At 44.6% G+C, this 19342-nt stretch overlaps 1 protein-coding gene across 6 annotated transcripts in view; it reads left to right on the top strand.

Moving 5' to 3' along the window:
• Positions 1–4730: 4730 nt before the first annotated feature.
• LOC106576161 (DENN domain-containing protein 5B) overlaps positions 4731–19342 on the top strand; it is a 108320-nt gene continuing 93708 nt past the window's right edge. For 4 of the 6 annotated variants that reach the window (XR_001321901.3, XM_082963867.1, XM_014153113.3 and 1 more), the window contains exons 1-3: positions 4731–4928; positions 10151–15707; positions 15867–15929. Coding sequence is in view for 4 of the 6 variants with exons in the window: in XM_082963867.1 (XP_082819993.1) it covers positions 10247–15707; positions 15867–15929 (5524 nt within the window). In the remaining 2 variants the exon portion in view is untranslated. Of the gene's footprint in view, positions 4929–7310; positions 7389–10150; positions 15708–15866; positions 15930–19342 lie in introns of those variants that run through there. The other 2 variants (XM_082963869.1, XM_082963868.1) reach the window with 2 other exon arrangements.

Consider the following 19342-nt stretch of genomic DNA (forward strand, 5'->3'; position numbering starts at 1 on the left):
AGTGGCTCGGGTAGTTGTTGTCCTTGATGATCTTTTTGGCCTTCCAGTGACAACGGGTGCTGTAGGTGTCCTGGAGGGCAGGTAGTTTGCCCCCGGTGATGCGTTGTGCAGATCGCACCACCCTCTGGAGAGCCCTGCGGTTGTGGGCGGTGCAGTTGCCGTACCAGGCGGTGATACAGCCCAACAGGATGCTCTCGATTGTGTATCTGTAAAAGTTTGAGGGTTTTAGGTGACACAGGGGGATAGGTACAATGGCACTGTTCATCTATAAATCAATAGTTATACCATTGCGGAGTATTACCAGTGTAGACCATTGTACACTACATACCATATACTTAATCAAATTTCTTACACATAATTTGTATTTCTTAATTTCTCATACCTAATTTTAGTTATATTATATAAGTTCCATTTAAATGTAATCCATTATTAACCCCTGCTAATATTATCCAGTGTATGATCTAACCCTCTATGATCTGTTCCTAGATCAGGTGAACGCGTGATGAAGCCTCAGATCCTAAAGGTGAACTTTAGTCCAGACTGTGCCTGGGCCTGCCTCTGTCACCCTGGTTTCTACGACCACATGTTCCAAACACTCTTCCTGGATGAGGCTGATCAGTGCCTTGTCACTCAGGTCTCATGATGACCTCTAACCCCTGACCTTTGTGGGAGTTAATCCGGGGTCTGCACCTTTGGGGGGGGGGGGGGGGTACTGTCACGTCCTGACCAGTAAAGGGGCTGTTTGTTATTGTAGTTTGGTCAGGGCAAACAGCCCCTTAACTTGTCAGGACGTGACAGTACCCCCCCCCCCCCCCCCAAAGGTGCAGACCCCAGATGCACCAACAACAACAAAACACAAAAATAAACCCCAACACAAAAATAATCCCCTAACTAAAGGGAGGGAAGGGAGGGTGGCCACCGTCATCAACGGTTCTTGTGCTACACCCCCTCCCCTCCCCAACCTCCTACTACGGAGGTGGCTCAGGCTCTGGCCTTACTCCCCAACCTAACCTGTCCACCCCCACTAACTGCTTATTATTATTTACCCCTCCCGAAGTCTCTGGACTAAGGCGCGTCGCTGGAGACCTCGGGCTGAGGCGCGTCGCTGGGGAGCTCCGGACTGGAGGGCGACTCTGGGGAGCTCCGGACTGGAGGGCGACTCTGGGGAGCTCCGGACTGGAGGGCGACTCTGGGGAGCTCCGGACTGGAGGGCCATCTCTAGACGGGGAACTGTCGTCGGAAGCTCTGGACGGGGAACTGTCATCGGAAGCTCTGGACGGGGAACTGTCGTCGGAAGCTCTGGACGGGGAACTGTCATCGGAAGCTCTGGACGGGGAACTGTCGTCGGAAGCTCTGGACGGGGAACTGTCGTCGGAAGCTGACGCACTGGAGGCCTGGTGCGTGGTGCTGGCTTTGGAGGCGCCAGACTGGAAACACGCACCTCAAGGCTAGTGCGAGGAGCGGGAACTGGATACACTGGGTCATGAGTAGGCACCGGCGGTCTGGAGCGCATCACCTGCACAACCCGTCCTGGCTGGATGGTAACAGTGGCCCTGCACGAGCAGAGTGCTGGCACAGGGCGAACTGGACTGTGCAGAGGCCTGATGGCTGCCGTGCGTAGAGCAGGCGTAGGGTAGCCTGGGCCTAGGAGGCGCACTGATGGCCAGATGTGCTGTGCAGGCATACTCCTACCCGGCTGGATGCCCACTCTAGCACGGCACTTGCGAGGGGCTGGGATCGCTCGCACCGGACTGTGCGTGCGCTTGGGCGAGATCGTGCGCACTTCCGCATACACCGGTGCTCTCATGATCCGTTGCTCCCCATAATAAGCACGGGGAGTTGGCTTAGGTCTATTACCTGACCTAGCCACTCTCCCCGTGTGCCCCCCCAAAAAACATTATTGGGGCTGCCTCTCGCACTTGCCAATCGGCGCCTATAACGCCTCGTAATGGCGCCTTTCCACCTTGGCTGCCTCCAGCTCCTCCTTAGGGCGCTGGTACTCCCCAGCCTGGTTTCATGGTCCTGCCCCGTCCAGGATCTCCTCCCATGTCCATGAATCCTTATATTCCTCCTGCTGCTCCTTCCACCACTGCTTGGTCCGTTTGTGGTGGGTAGTTCTGTCACGACTGTCGTAAGGAGTGGACCAAAACGCAGCGGGAAAATGTATACTCATCTTTTTTATTTGAAGAAGGAAAACAAAATAAACACGTATACAAAACAAACGACTCCAAACAGTCCCGTCAGGTGCAACAAACACTAAACCAGGAAATAACTACCCACAAACTCCCATAGAACAAACACCCCTATAAATAGGACCTTCAATCAAAGGCAACGAGAAGCAGCTGCCTCCAATTGAAGGTCAACCCAATAAACACCACATAGAAATAGACCAACTAGAAATAACATAGAAATACACTAACATAGCACATAACCCAAACAACCCCGAAACTCCCTAAACAAACACCCCCTGCCACGCCCTGACCAAACTACAATAACAAACAGCCCCTTTACTGGTCAGGACGTGACATGTGGGCTGCATTCGATCCCTACTGAGGTCCAGAGGATCGCACTTCAAATTTATTATATTTCCTCTTCATCAAAATTAGCAAAGAAATTGTTTTTAAATCACTTTTGGAGTTTTCAATGCTCCCTGACTGTCTAGATTTTGTTTTGATGACTGTTAGCAAACTGGAAAGAGTGAAGAGACTGTAAATGTAGGTTCATTATCATTTCTACACAGTTTGGATTTGGCTTCAGTCATATTAAATGTCAAATGAGGTTTTCTCCAAATATTTGTATTTTTACATTATTCAAACCTCACGGGACGGATCTGGGTCACAGGCTGTATATTCGACAGCCTTATCTCGACTGATACGCTGGATATGCAAAAATGTGTGAACACACACACACACACACACACACACACACACACACACACACACACACACACACACACACACCCCACCCAGAGTAGGGTTGGTAAAGGGAGTGGGAACAAGCTAAAGGTTGGGAAGGTGATCTAGAAGGAGAGCAAGAGGAAAGGCAAGTTTTTGCCGCTCCAGTACAAAACAATGGAGGAGATTGACCACCGCACTAAGGGCCTTGCACTGTTCTGCTCTGTGGTTTCTCTCTAGATACTCCAACTTCTGTGGGAGAAAAAAATCGATTGACTAAGATAAAAATGATGTCACCAAGTGCATTAGCTGGTTCTGGGGAAAGCTCAGGTTAAAGATCCCATTAGCCAATGTATATGGTTACATTGGCTAATGCACATGCATCTGACATACTGATGTCAGGGAACATGGGGACGGGATGATGGCAGAATAACCAAAAAGTGAAACATGCATATACAATCAAATGTATTATTTTTTGTATTACATAAGGGGTCCCGCCACCATTTTAATATACCCCAAAGCAGATGTGGGTGTTACTGGGCGTGAACAAGCAAGAACTCAGACTGAAAGATAATGGTGGCGAAAGGACAAGGGGAGTCATTTCATTTACATATGGGGCTGTACCCTTTTGCTGTATGGGAGGCTGCGAAGCTATAAAGGCAGAGCTCCGTGCTTAGAAAGTTGGTTGTTCCGTGGATCCGCACGGCTGTGCTACTTTGTATTAAAGTCTCATTTGAATTCCCAAGTTCCAGTAAGAGTGTTATATTTCTGAGTCAATATTCCACTACACTTCCAAGGAACACTGGTTTATTTTGTAAATGTTTTGATCGGTATTAAACCTCATGTAAATGTTAAATGAACTGGCAGAGTGGTGTATTACTAGTAATTTGTGTGAAGAGGCGTTCATAATCATACCCCAATCATTAGTATGGTGATTGATGGGTTACAGTGTTGTACAAAAATCAGCTCCTGTAGTTAAAAACTGTTAAGCATTCACCCAGGGTTTATTCAATAGTGACCTGCGCAGGGGAGACCTTTTCTGGACTTTCTTAGACATACATTTGACCTTATATAGGCAAGATTTGAGATTTAACTAGGCAAGTCAGTTAAGAACAAATTCTTATTTACAATGACGGCCTACACCGGCCAAACCCGGACGATGCTGGGCCAATTGTGCGCCGCCCGATGGGACTCTCATTCACGACCGGTTGTGATACAGCCTGGATTTGAACCAGGGTATCTGTAGTGACGCCTCAAGCACTGAGATGCAGTGCCTTAGACCGCTCAGTATTGTCGTTTCTGTAGAGTTTTCTTGCCAAGCTTATCTATTAGACATACATGTGGGATTGACACTTTTCATACTCCCCTTTCTGAAATCCTGATTTGTCTCTTTCTACTTGGATAACATCTTTAATGCTCATCGTACAGTTGTCTAACACAATTGACATGCATGACAATTTCAATGCTGTGTCATTCTATTACAGCATCTTTTGGCAATGAATGGAATTTAACCATTGAATATGCTTTCTAAATAGCAGCAGATCTATAGTAATTTCTTCCATGTCACTAAGCATTAGTTCAGTAATAAAACTGGTTATTTTTTTGAGCTTGATCAACGGTCAATTTATAGCAGGAATAAAAATAAAAAAATAAAAAATTATAGCAAAAACCTAAAACCGCAGAGAAATTATAACGTATTTCTGTAGATTAATTTGTCTTGTATTATTGGTGTCATGTTTTTTGTCATTTGCTTCATTAAAATAGAGAGAACTGACAATCAGTTGAATGAGAAAACTCTGGGGGCGTGGAACTTGAATCTACTGGTTCCAGCCAAGCGCGCTCCCACAGATACATTTGAAGAAGTTCTAACAGAAGAGAGGAGTGTTTTTTACAGTAATGCACTAGAACGTTGGATGCTGATAAACCACACAGAAGAAGAGTGCCAGTTGTTGATTGCTAGATCTCGGTTGGCGATATCCATGTTTTCAGCTGATCTGCCGTATGTGAAAGAGAGAGGAGCGGGGCAGACTTTCTGTAAGTATGCAAGGAAAATCCAATGGTTGACATGAACAACAATGCTATCTATGTTGAACAGTAGTTCATATTTGTGCCCCAAAAAAAGCATCGGATTTACGCATGGATATTCATAATCCAGGAGTTATCCAAGTAAATACATGGGGGACCGTTATAATATGTTTGTTCGTCACTTTGTAACACATCATAAAGCGGCAATCAGCAGAGGAAACAATAACGAAGTGAATCACTGCCATTGTTTCTGTAAAAAGCTGAGGGATGGGGCTGGATAAATGTAACTACTCTAAAATTCATATACATCGCTGTGGATGCAAGGACTGACCATCCATGATATCAAAATTATAGTTTTAACCACGTTTTGAGGCTATATAGTCAGTGGCGATTTTAGCATGTAAATGTTGGTGGGGCAAACAAGTTTTATTTTTTTATGCATGACATCAAAGACACAGCACTTAACAATACATTAATTGCACCATAACGGTGACAAACGATGCCCAGGAACTGTTAGGGCCTACATAAACCTGTCCCAACAGCAGAGCTTTCTTCTCAGCAACATGGAATGAATCCTTACCACTGCTACAACTGATATAACCACTGCTTACCACTGAGCCTTGTCTGACAGCGAAAGTGTATTCAGCCTCATTTACTGCCTGATATGGCTGACTTGCTTAAACAAATGTGGTTTCTTGGTTTCTACTGACAATTGAGATGTACAAACTATGGAACAATGAGCAGATAAGAGGCCATCCATACATTTTATTAAGAAATTGATGAGCGAGCTAAGACAGTCAATATAAATATTTGTTCAGCACTTTTGAAATGTACAGCAATTCAGATCATGGGCCGTTGTTACAGTATTCCCCCTGTTACAGTATTTCCCCTGTACACCAAGTCAGAACCATAGGATAAATAAAGGGAGCATATAAGCAGACAATAAAAGCTCTTACAATATTCGATGAAGACATTTCACCACCAAGTCATAACAGTGGGCTAAGCTACGAGGGATAAAAGGACCAAATTATTAGAGTGAGGCACATGGGCTACTAACAGCTTACATTTAGTATTACTTTCTTAGCCCATAGTATACATATATCCAGGGGCGCAACTTTGGTTTTTAGAAGTGAGAGGGACATTATTATTATTAGTGATGCACCAATATTGTCAGAGACTCCAGTCACCCAACTTCTAGACTGTTTACATTGACCCCCCCCCCCCCCCCACCCTGTACACTGCTGCTACTCGCTGTTTGTTTGTTACCTATGCATAGTCACTTAGCCCCCACCTACATGTACAGATTACCTAAACTAGCCTGTACCCTTGCACACTGACTCGGTGCCAGTGCCAGGGGCGGAAATCCCGGGGGGGACACGACCCCCCCATCCTGGGAAAAATATGATTTGTCCCCCCCAATATATCACTGAAACATAACTATGTAATTTAAATAATATTAATAATACGCAATGAAAGCAATTGTGCTGATTATAGACACTTAATAGCGCGTTTTTAAGTTTAAAAACATTGCGACCCCCCCGCCCTTTGCCTCACAATGGTTTGATCCACTGCCAGTTCCTTAGTTTGCACGTAACTGCCGTGAGGTTCATCCAGTCAATCGCGCACACACACACTAGCTGAATATGCAGAGCTAGCATGCAAATATTAACTATTAAGCTAGCTAGTACCTATTCCATTTATGTGGCGTCGTCAAAGATGGAATCAGCATGCAGATGATGTAAGTTAGTGCTTCAAAGTCCCTGTGATAAGGTTAGCGATAAACTGAAGTCCAAACTGAACAGAACTACACTCTCTTCTACCATTGTCTTAAATATATTTAATGGTCTCGTTGCAAAAGCTAAATTGTCGCAAGGGAACTTTTATTTATTTATTTTATTTCACCTTTATTTAACCTGGGTAGCAAAGATTATAGCAAACACCACTGAAACTGAATTGGTGCTCGCTAGCTTTGCAAATTCAGCTATTGTTGGAAGCCAGCCAATATGAAACAAACTATTAAAATTACAAAAGGTTGCAGCATATGTTGTGTAAATGGTGAACTCATACAGCTGTCAACTCTTGTCATTTTAATCCGTTTCACATTTGCTAGCTACCTTTTAGATCGAAGCCCAAATAGAATGATTGAAGATGATAGAAGCCCATCTCCTACTGTAAATAACCTACACACTGTGTGTGTAGCCAGCCAGCCAGCCAGCCAGGTAGAAAAATGGCAGAAAAATAAAAGACGGACATCAGAGTATTTTTCAATACACCAAAACGCATAGTAAGAACCCTAGTAGCCTAATATCTCAAAGACTAGTTGATAAAATGTTCATAAGAAAGAAATGAAATTCTAATGGAAATGTTTCACAATGATGTCGTTAGGCAGAGCAGGCAACAGATGGCACACAGACAGCAGAGTTGGGGACAGATATGCAGGGACAGACTGGTAGAGACAGGGAGTCTCAGGTAAGTTTGTTGAGTCTTTGTTTGGCAACATTATGAAAGGTTCTCAATTTTTTTGACTTGTAAAATAGGAACATAATTGGAAAATGCCATGGATACCCCCACTCTCAACTTAAACTGGTGACTGAACTAAGATTTGTTAAAGGCAATGGTATTGCTGTTGTGATTAGTTGTGTAGTTTTGGGTACCGGTAGTTAGGAGTACGGCAAACACCTTATTTCTTTGGTTCCTCAATATACATTTACCATATTACAATGTAGGCTATGTGTTACAGCACTACTTTTGGTGTCCCCCTCAGGAATTGCTCTTGAGAACATTTCATGTAATTGTCCCCTCCAAAGTGGATATCAGATTTTCGCCCCTGGCCAGTGCCCCCTGTATATAGCCTCGTTATTCTTATTGTGTTACTTTTTAAAATTACATTTTATTTTAGTCTACTTGGTATATATTTTCTTCTTCTTGAACTTCACTGTTGGTTAAGGGCTTGTATAAGTAAGCATTTCACGGTAAAGTCTACACTTGTTGTATTCGGCGCATGTGACAAATCAAATTTAGATTTTATATGATATTTTTGGCCGATACCAATATCCAATATTTTCCTCGGCCAAAAAAACAATTCAATAACCGATATAAAAAATAGCAGCCTTTCAAGCATTCTAGTACAGTTAAATAGTTAACACATGGACGCAGCAGTCTAAGGCACTGCATCTCAGTGCAAGAGGCATCACTACAGTCCCTGATTCGAATCCAGGCTGTATCACCACCAGCCGTGATAGGGAGTCCCATATGGCGGCGCACTATTGGCCCAGCGTCGTCCGGGTGTGGCCGGTGTAGGCCATCATTGTAAATTAGAATTTGTACTTAACTGACTTGCCTAGTTTAATATAGGTTACATAAAATAATTTTAAAAATAAATTATATATATATATATATACATACATACATACATACATACATACATACATACATACATACATACATACATACATACATACATACATACATACACATTTAAAAGGTTCTGAACAAACAGAGTAAAAACTCAAACGGACCACTAGAAAAAGTGCAAACCAAGTTTAATCACCCACTGGGTCAAACAGCTGCAAAAGAGAGCACAAATATTTATAACCTCCTACTAGGCGGAGTCAACTCCTTGCACATCTAGACAGCCAATAAATCTCTGTTGCTAGTCAGGAACTTGACTGGTTCTTCTCACTGGTGTAGTCATGGCCCTGCCGGATGCTATAACCTTTGTTGGCGTGGAAGGATATGTGTGTGGGATAGGACCGTTTTTTTTCTCACTTCATCAGTTTACTTGACCTCGGGCTGAATTCCTCGCTCCTCCCTGTCCTACCATTATCAGTGACTAAAAACAGATTATTTTGCTTTGCCTCTCTCCTTAGGAGCCTTGATATTCAATCATAACATTTTTGACAGAATGTAAACTTTCTGCACTCCACTTGTCTCACTCATTTAACTTTCCATACACCACGTTCCTATTACCCCCTTCATTGACCCCAACCTTCCTTAGACATGTTATCAATAAGATATCGTAACCTGAATAAGTCTATTTTAAGCTAGAATCCAACAATACACACTGCATATTTATTTATATACTGGGGCAGCAGGTAGCCAAGAGTGTTGGGCCAATAAACGAAAGGTCGCTGGTTTGACTCCCCGAGCCAACTAGATGAAAAATCTGTCTGTGCCCTTGAGCAAGGCACTTAACCCTGATTGCTCTTGTAAGTCTCTCTGGATAAGAGCCTCTGCTAAATGACGACAACAACAAAAATAGATATTCTTGCCATAACTCTCTCTAAAATATAATTCTTATTATATGTTGTGTAAATTCTTCCGGTGTATATACATATAGATTACATTTAGACTGCTGTTACAGTCCTATTTGGGTTGTTAATTTGATTCATTACGACATTATTTTCGAATAAAAAATTACTTTGTACTTGTTTGACATTTTACTGCATTCTTAGGAGCTAGTAACGTAAGTATTTCAGCTAACTTGCCTAAATATTATGATATAACTTAATTTTTTAGAAAGCTACATTTTTAATGGGTCTAATAGATTCAACAAACGAAACACATATCAAAGTTGAGCTTTTTATGAACCAGAAAATCAGTAGTTGTATCTGGCTGCTTATTAAAGTTAGCTGGCTTAATTGATTGTGATTGTAGTATACCACTCTGGTCCAAACCCGAGAGGGGCCAATAGCTTGAAACCTGGTGTGACTAGGGAAGTTGTCTACATAGCTAAGAATGAATAGGCTCCATTGTTATGTTAACCGTTTAACCAGTGCGATTCATTCACTTCAAGGTTGCGTCTCCGCATCACTTCAAGGCTGGAGACAGTTGTTTTGTGGTCAATCGTTATAATAATGATTAGCCTGAGACAAGCTACCTTGGTTTAATCCTGAGAAAGGGCCTTGGATATCAACAATGCCGATATTATATACCAAACAACACCCTCTCTGATTCCTCTGGAGGGTCAACCTGACCTGAGGTGGAAGTCTACTCCTGCCCAGACTGCTATTTGTGGGGCACAGGCTCCTCCTATATGAGCGTGTACTATATTGAGGGTGTTAGTTGATTGTGAGCTGCACTCTAACTTTCAGCCCATAATGTCTGAACCGGCAGTCGCATATCAAAAACATATTGCAGTGTATGTTAGAAAAATCTATAACTTGGTTGATGGATAACCATTGCATAGTTTTCACAATAGTTTCTCTTTTTTCCCCACCTTATTCCTCCAGAATTGACCTATCCCAATTGAACTTTTGAGGATGGTACCCCATATGCTTGAAATGCAGCCCAACTCAATGTGCTGGGATGGATAGAACTGACACAATATGGATAACGCCTGTGAAAATGCTAGAGCAAGAGAATGGAGCTATGGTGATGGATACAGCCGCCATAGTATGGCTCAGTGGGGAAGTGCTCCCCCTGCTGGTGAAAGACAGTACCTCACCGAACAGGAAAGGGAACGCCAGTGGCTGAACCATGCGAAAGAAGCTGCCATACGGGCCCACTACAACTCCCATAGACAAAACTCTCCAATGGACTTCCGTGGACATGGGGCACAAGAGACCCAGCCGCCGCCTCTGTATCATCAGGACAATCACAGAATGGCTCCGAGTCAGAACCAAAGGGATTGGTCAAATCTCTATGGACCCTTGAGAGGCCAGGCAACCCCTAATGTAACCTTACACCACAGTGGAGAGATAACAGAAACATGGGCTAAGCATGAACCCCACTTCCCCAGCTATGAGTTTTTGCCCCCACTCATTATCGAAAGAGGGCATGAGGATATAACCCATCACCATAAAGCTGACCGGGATTATATGGTTGGTCGGATAGGGAATCATTACAATCTCCATTACTTGGAAAGCAAATGGCAGATGTTAGATCCCACCCATTCCAATGGACATGCTAGAGGACATTTTAATGAACATTCAAGGGGACATTCTAATTCCTATTCCTGGGTTCATTCTACCGAATGCTCAAAGGGAAGTTCTAGGGGTGGGTCTAGTGGACGTTCTAGGGGTGGCTCTAGTGCACGTTCTAGGGGTGGCTCTAGTGCACGTTCTAGAGGTGACTCTAGTGGACGTTCTAAGGGTGGCTCTAGTGGACGTTCTAGGGGTGGCTCTAGTGGATGTTCTAGGGGTGGCTCTAGTGGAAGTTCTAGGGTCCATTCCAGCAGGTCTCCCAGGCTGGACTTCCAGGCTAAGCATGTCAACCCTTTTCAAACTACGACCAACAGTTCTCCAGACATTCAGAACGCAAACATCACTCCAACTGTTACAACATCAGGACGTACAACAGGTCCTGCGAGAGATTCTACATCACTTGTGCAGACCTTTACTACGACTGCACAGCAGTGTGTTTTTATGGATTTCCCTTCCACGGGAGGTACAGAATCTGGTGTTGTTGACTTAAAAGCAGCCCAGGTAACAAATGCAGACACCCATGGTATACTAGGACCTAGTGTTCCTTCCCAAGCCATAACTCAACAAACAGATCATCTTCCTGGCAATGCTGCTCTGGTTTCTCACACACAGACCTCTACCACCCCTGAACAGCAACATGCTCCCTCTCCTTCTCTCACTGAGACACCTCAGGAAAAACCTCCTCATAAACATAAGATCTCACTCAAGGAAATACAGCACTGGCCCCAGAGTGTTTTAAGATCTAAAAATGGACCTGTAAATGGGAATAACTCAACACAAGACCCCTCTCAGTCCCAACAATCCAGCACAGAGAAGATGGACGTTTTACAAGCAGGCAAAACACAACTACATCTAAACACCAAAGACTACCAGGCGAGGCCCCCTGAGAGGTTTAGTGCTGAGGACTCCACTATACGGCTGGAGATTAAGTCCACCCCCAGGTACATGACCCTGGCGGCAGTTGCCACCGCTCCTCCGCCCCCCGTGGCTATTGTCCCTCCAATGGGTCCACAGCAGTCCCCAGAGCCCATGGAGACAGAGAATGCAGGCAATGAGCTGCCATTTAAGATTTTAGAGGCCTGGTCCATCAACGAACAACAGGCAGAAAACCTGTGGGAAAGAACTAAAGATGATGCAAGTTCTCTCTCTGTCCTAAATGAGACGGTTCAAGTTGAGAGTCTTATGGAGTATGACAAGCCTATAGATGCATCTGCAACATGTTCAATGGCATCTACAGGAGAGGACAATGAGGTCCTTCAGGTCATCACACAGATGGACAAGAGATCACCTTCACCATTTGTCCACACCAACACTCAGGCAACTGATATTGTATGCATCGGTGGTGCCCAGACAATCGTGGAAGGTAGCACTATTGGCGCTTATGAGAGAACTCTTGATTTGTCCACAATTGCTGAAGTTCAGTTCAAGTTATGTGCGCTGCAGAGACTGGTTACTTACCTGGAGAGTGCGACAACAGTCACAGAGGCAAAGGATGGTTGTCTAGAGGCAATATTGGAGTTATATTGGGGCGGGGATAACTCTAACCTGGTAGAAGCTTTAAAAGAGAAAACGGATAAGAAAATCATGCAGGATGTGTCTGCCTGGGCCGCAGAGGATGAGAAGGCAGTGGTTTTCTTTGCAGTCAGTGGTATATCACTGGGGGAAGTGGTCAAGAAGTTTCCCAATCCAGCACATGTTGACACCTCCTCCCAAGTGGGTTACAGGTCATCATGGTTAAATGTCAACGAGAAGCTGAATGACATTGACAAATATTCTGGAAGAGCTTGGTCTCTATGGTTCATACCAGATAAAGCAGAGGAGAGTTCCAAAGTGGTTGGGGGTGTCCAGATGGATGACAACTTCCACAGCAAGATGGAGACTGTGGAATTGCCTGCACAACAACCTGTTGTAGAAGAAGCAACAGACTCAGATCTCCCAATAAACCCACACCTCACGATGGTCGCAGACCCCCCAACAAACGCAGACTCCGAGACGGAAACCCTTTCCCCAATGATTTTGACCGTCCTCACACCAGAGGATGCTGTGAAACTGCTTTATGAAACAGAGGCACCAGATGCAGATCTCAAAACGGTCACAGACCTCACAACAGACTCGGACACAGAACCCCTTTACCCAATGAATTTGACCATCCTGACATCTGAGGATGCCATGAGACTGTTTTGCCAGATCGAGAATGGCTCTGACCTCCAACTCGCGTCCCCTGAACCATGCTCTGAAAACAAAGATAAGACACAGACAAAGCAACTAGAGAATATAGAAAGTGGCAGCTTAGATAAGTCCTGCTACTGTCCTTGTATTATTGAAACTGACAATGGGTTTGAAATGGGCCTATGCTCCAGTTGTCAGAGAGAGAAAGGATTGCAGCAAGGTACAAGATGCATAACAATCGCTCACTGCTTTACCATGTCAGATACAAATGATCAGGAGACAGAGGTCCCTAAGGACTCTGGGGGGAAGGCGACTGTTGACAATCAATGCAGGGACAAGAAGCAGATACATTCAACTGAAGAAGAGGGTGATGACAATCAATCCAGTGACAATAAGACACAGGGTGAAATGCAGCAATGTACAGGCGTCATACCGATCATTGACTTTTTTTTCTGGTCAGATGCAAGTGAGGATTCAGATCAGGAGACAGAGGAGAGCTATAATGAACAACATGCTCAAATTGAGGCTCATGCCTCTAGTGTTAAAATGACAGAGCCTGAAACAGATACCAAAGCACCATGTGAGTCAGCCCAAGAACGTACGACCCAAAGCAAAGTCAGTCATGGTTCTGAGAATAGGGAAAGATGGCAAGACTGTAGGACGAGTACATTACCACTTCCCAAGGTTGAAAACCCCTCTAAGGTAAGAGCTAACATCATAGAAGACAACTGGTGTTCACCTATAGAGGACTGTGGTTCACCTGTAGAAAAGTATGACAACGTTGCTGACTTTGTCACCCAATACAAAACCTGCAAGTCAAAGAAAAAAGTACAACACAAAATGAAAAAGGAGAAGACCCTCCATCCAACGTCATCTGACAGGCAAAAGCACAAGAAAAGCCATGGGAAAGCAGAGAGGGGAAGGTCACCATCCCAAACCGCTAAGTGCTCTGGGTTGAAGGCAACTGTGGATAATCAATGCAGGGACATGATGCCACATGCCTCACACAAGAGGAGACATTCAACTGAGAGTGATGAAAATCGATGTAAAGACAAGAAGAGGGGATCATCAACTGCGAAAGAGCGTGAGGGCTGTCAATCCATGGACAAGAAGCCACCGAAGAGTAGACATTCCACTGAGAAAGAGAGAGAGGACAATCAAAGTAGGGACAAGACGTCACAGAAGAGGAGAAATTCAACTGAAACTGAAGGCAGGAACTCTGACTCCAAAGAGTTACAGTGTCAGTTGGTGGACAGAGAGAGGGGCAGTGGAAACTCACTCCTGTGCCCTGGGGTGAAAACCCTCCATGTGCAGGGATCCTCAACTACCACCGTTCCTCTCAAACTCTCCATAAACATCCCCAAAAAGCCTTCCATAAACACCTCACCCTCAAAACATACTGAAGTCCCCAGAATGCCAAAGACTAAAGCCCAGAACAAAATTAGCAAACACCGCTCCCCTGCAAAGTCAGTGTCTCCTGTTGTCAATGGGAGGCAGAGGAACGGCATCAAACACAAGCAAAAAATTCAACGCCAAAAAGTCCGATTGAAAAAGCTATCTTTACCAAAAAATCTTGTCAGGAAAGGTTCTCCACCAAGCCAGAAGAGAGAGGAAGATTCTCCACAAAGCCGAACGAGAGAGGAAGGTTCCCCACCAAGCCAGAGGAGAGAGGAAGGTTCTCCACCAAGGCAGAAGAGGGTGGCGGATAGAGGAGAGCCTGGGGGTTTAGGGATAATGGTCTCTAAGAATCCTGACTCATCCAAGAAACTAAAACGTAAGGCAGAGAGTGACTTGACATCCCAACAGATGTCGACAAATATTCCGAAGGTGTTGAAAAAGAATGAGAAAGGAAGGTTGTCAAAAAGTGAGTGTGAGAACGACTCACTGCCCCCCAAGCCAAAGCTGCCAAGGATTCCGAAGCTTCCGAGGACTCCAGAGGTTTCAAAGGACTGGCGTGAGAGAGAGAACAGGAAAGAGACATCTCCCAGTGCTTCACCTGAATCACAAACGCTGAACAAACCTGCAAAAGTGGCACACAAACCCAAACCTTTTATCAAGCCTTCCAGTCCCAATGGTTATAGCCCAGGTAGTCATGCTTGCCCTAATCCGGCCATGCTATCACCGCAACATGGCAACCGACATTTTGGGGCAAAAGTCTCTGCGAGGCAGCAGGTGTTCTCAGATTGGGAGAGCAGCTTTGTCCCAACTCGCAGGCAATCAGGGTGTCCTCCAAAGGAAGTGGAAGGTCCACAGGCCAGTCCCAGGTCCAGCTCGGAGACCAGGATCATCCGATCTATTCTAAAACGCGCCGATGCTCCGCCGAAACCCAAGCGGAACATCAGCTTTCCTTTGAATCCGAGAAACGTGCACTACTTCAAGCCTTGTGAATATGAAAATGACGTCATGTTCAACAGGTCTTACACAGATCCGGAAGATGCACAGCATTCTGATGATGAAGAGGAAGATGTTCCTGTGAACTGCCAGAACACGAAGGAACAGCCCCCCGTTATGGAAGAGAAGCGACAAGATATAGGGGAGCTGAAGCCTGGACCAAGTGGTTTATGTGAAAAGCGCTTCAAATGGAAGTGGGAAATGCAGGAGCCTGCTGCCATTTTGATGAAGAAGAGCATTGTTCAGGCAAAGCATTGGACGAAGTCTCTCCATCGTGATCCTCCAAAAGAATTCAGACACTCAGGTAAGGACACCAATCACAAGCCACTGGCAAAAGAAAATGGCATGTATTCCCTCAAAGTTTTTGCGTAATATGTATAGCTAGCGTTGGCATGAAAAAAAAGTCAATATTTAGATACATTTTGTTGGATTTCCAGTCATTGACAAGTTCTTCTGGTTACAGCAAAAAAAACTGGAGTTGGTTACAAGTGGTCAGAGAAGCAGAAGAGGCCAAATGAAATTGAAGGTAAGTCGCAGGCTATGCTAGCCTCACATCGTAGGCTACTTTTACAATTGCACCAATGATTTCCCAGTATTTCAAACTGTTGTATATGTATTTTTACTTTTTGAAAAATGTCAGACCTAGACAGTTCGATGTTGGGTTCTGATTGGAATCATCTAGATCAGTGGTTCCCAAACTTTTTATCGTCCCTTACCCTTCAAACATGCAACCTCCAGCTGCATACCCCCTCTAGCACCAGGTTCAGCGCACTCACAAATGTTGTTCTTTGCCATCATTGTAAGCCTGCCACAAAAACACTATACGTTACATTTATTAAACATGTGAATGAGTGTGAGTTTGTCACAACCCAGCTCGTGGGAAGTGACAAAGAGTTCTTAAAGGACCAGGGCACAAATAATAATATAATAATAATCAATAATTTTGCTCTTTATTTAGCCTTCTTACATATAAATCCACAATTGTGAATAACTCACCACATGTTAATGAGAAGGGTGTGCTTGAAGGGATGCACATAACTCTGCAATGTTGGGTTGGATTGGAGAGAGTCTCAGTCTTAAATCATTTCCCACAGACAGTCTGTGCCTGTATTTAGTTTTCATGCTAGTGAGGGCCGAGAATCCACAATCACATAGGTACGTGGTTGCAAAGGGCAGCAGTGTCTTAACAGCGTGATTTGCCAAGGCAAGAAACTCTGAGCACAGCCCTATCCAGAAATCAAAAAGTGTACGTACATACCCCAACCAGAAGCCATAGATTACAGGCAACATTTGCACTGAGCTAAAGTGTGTAGAGCTGCCGCTTTCAAAAAGCCTCCGACGAACCATCACCTCCGACGAACCATCAAACAGGAAAAGCGTCAATACAGGACTAAGATTGGATCGTACTACACCGGCTCTGATGCTCTTCGGATGTGGCAGGGCTTGCAAACTATTACAGACTACAAAGGGAAGCACAGCCGAGAGCAGTCCAGTGACACAAGCCTACCAGAGGAGCTAAATAACTTCTATGCTCGCTTCGAGGTAAGTAACACTGAAACATGCATGAGAGCATCAGCTGTTCCGGACGACTGTGTGATCACGCTCTCCGCAGCCGATTTGAGTTAGACATTTAAACAGGTCAACATTCACAAGGCCGCAGGGCCAGACGGATTACCAGTGCGTGTACTCCGAGCATGCACTGACCAACTGGCAAGTGTCTTCACTGACATTTCAACCTCTTCCAGTCTGTCTGTCATGCCAACATGTTTCAAGCAGACCACCATAGTCCCTGTGCCCAAGACCACTAAGGTAACCTGCCTAAATGACTACCAACCCGTAGCACTCACGTCGATAGCTACGAAATGCTTTGAAAGGCTGGTCATGGCTCACATCAACACCATTATCCCAGAAACCCCAGACCCACTCCAATTTACATACCGCACAAACAGATCCACAGATGATGCAATCTCTATTGCACTCCACACTGCCCTTTCCCACCTGGACAAAAGGAACACCTATGTGAGAATGCTATTCATTGACTACAGCTCAGCGTTCACCACCATAGTGCCCTCAAAGCTCATCACTAAGCTAAGGGCCCTGGGACAAAACACCTCTCTTTGCAACTGGATCCTGGACTTCCTGACGGCCGCCCCCGGGTGGTAAGGGTAGTTAACGACACATCTGCCACGCTGATCCTCAACACGGGGGCCCCTCGGGTGCATGCTCAGTCCCCTAATGTACCCTCTGCTCACTCATGACTGCACTGCCAGGGACGACTTCAACACCATCATTAAGTTTGCTGATGACACAACAGTGGTAGGCCTGATCACTGACAACGATGGGACAGCCTATAGGGAGGAGGTCAGAGACCTGACCGTGTGGTGCAAGGACAACAACCTCTCCCTCAATGTGATCAAGACAAAGGAGATGATTGTGGACTACAGGAAAAGGAGGACCGAGCACGCCCACATTCTCATCGACAGGGCTGTAGTGGAGCAGGTTGAGAGCATTAAGTTCCTTGGCGTTCACTTCACCAACAAACTAACATGGTCCAACCACACCAAGACAGTTGTGAAGAAGGCACGACAAAACCTATTTCCCCTCAGGAGATTGAAAAGATTTTGCATGGGTCCTCAGATCCTCAAAAGATTTTACAGCTGCACCATCGAGAGCATCCTGACGGGTTGCATCACTGCCTGGTATGGCAACTGCTCAGCCTCCAACCGCAAGGCACTACAGAGGGTAGTGCGTACGGCCCAGTACATCACCTGGGCCAAGCTTCCTGCCATCCAGGACCTCTATATCAGGCAGTGTCAGAGGAAGGCCCTAAAAATTGTCAGACTCCAGCTACCCTAGTCGTAGACTGTTCTCTCTGCTACCACACGGCAAGCGTTACCGGAGTGCCAAGTCTAGGTCCAAAAGGCTCCTAAATAGCTTCTACCCACATGCCATAAGACTCCTGAACAGCTAATCAAATGGCTGAAAGACCTGTGTGTTGTCCTTGTTAATGCAGACAGAAAAGAGCTCCAACTTCTTATTCATAGCCTCAATTTTGTCCCGCACATTGAATGTAGTTGCTTAGAGTCCCTGTAATCCTAGATTCGGATAATTCAGGCGAGAAATAACATCACCCAGATAGGCCAGTCGTGTGAGAAACTTGTCATCATGCAAGCGGTCAGACAAGTGAAATTGGTCAGTAAAGACAACTTTAAGCTCGTCTCTCAATTTAAAAAAAATGTGTCAATACTTTGCCCCTTGATAACCAGCGCACTTCTGTATGTTGTAAAAGCGTTACATGGTCGCTGCACATATCATTGCATAATGCAGAAAATACACGAGAGTTCAGGAGACTTGCTTTAACAAAGTTAACCATTTCAACTGTAGTGTCCAAAATGTATTTTGGAATTTTGTTGCATTACAACCTGTAATTTAAATTGATTTTTTATTTGTATTTCATGTAATGGACATACACAAAATAGTCAAAATTGGTGAAGTGAAATGAAAAAAAAAACGTTACATTTTATTTATTTTTTTTATTAAAAATTGAAAAGTGGTGGGTGCATATGTATTCACCCCCTTTGCTATGAAGCCCCTAAATAAGATCTGGTGCAAACAATTACCTTCAGAAGTCACATAATTAGATGGTCTTAGGTTGACTTTATTTAACTAAGTGTCACATTATCTGTCACATGATCTCAGTGTATATCAGTGTATACACCTGTTATGAAAGGCCCCAGAGAATGCAACACCACCAAGGAAGTGGCACTATGAAGACCAAGGAACTCTCCAAACAGGTCAGGGACAATGTTGTGGAGAACAGATCAGGGTTGGGTTATAAAAAAAAAACATTTAAAAAAATGTGAACATCCCACGGAGCACCATTTTAAATCCATTATTAAAAAATTTAAAGAATATGGCACCACAACAAACCTGCCAAGA

Source organism: Salmo salar, chromosome 17, assembly GCF_965601325.2.
Source record: "Salmo salar chromosome 17, fSalSal1, whole genome shotgun sequence".
In the NCBI taxonomy this organism is placed as follows: Eukaryota; Metazoa; Chordata; class Actinopteri; order Salmoniformes; family Salmonidae; genus Salmo; species Salmo salar.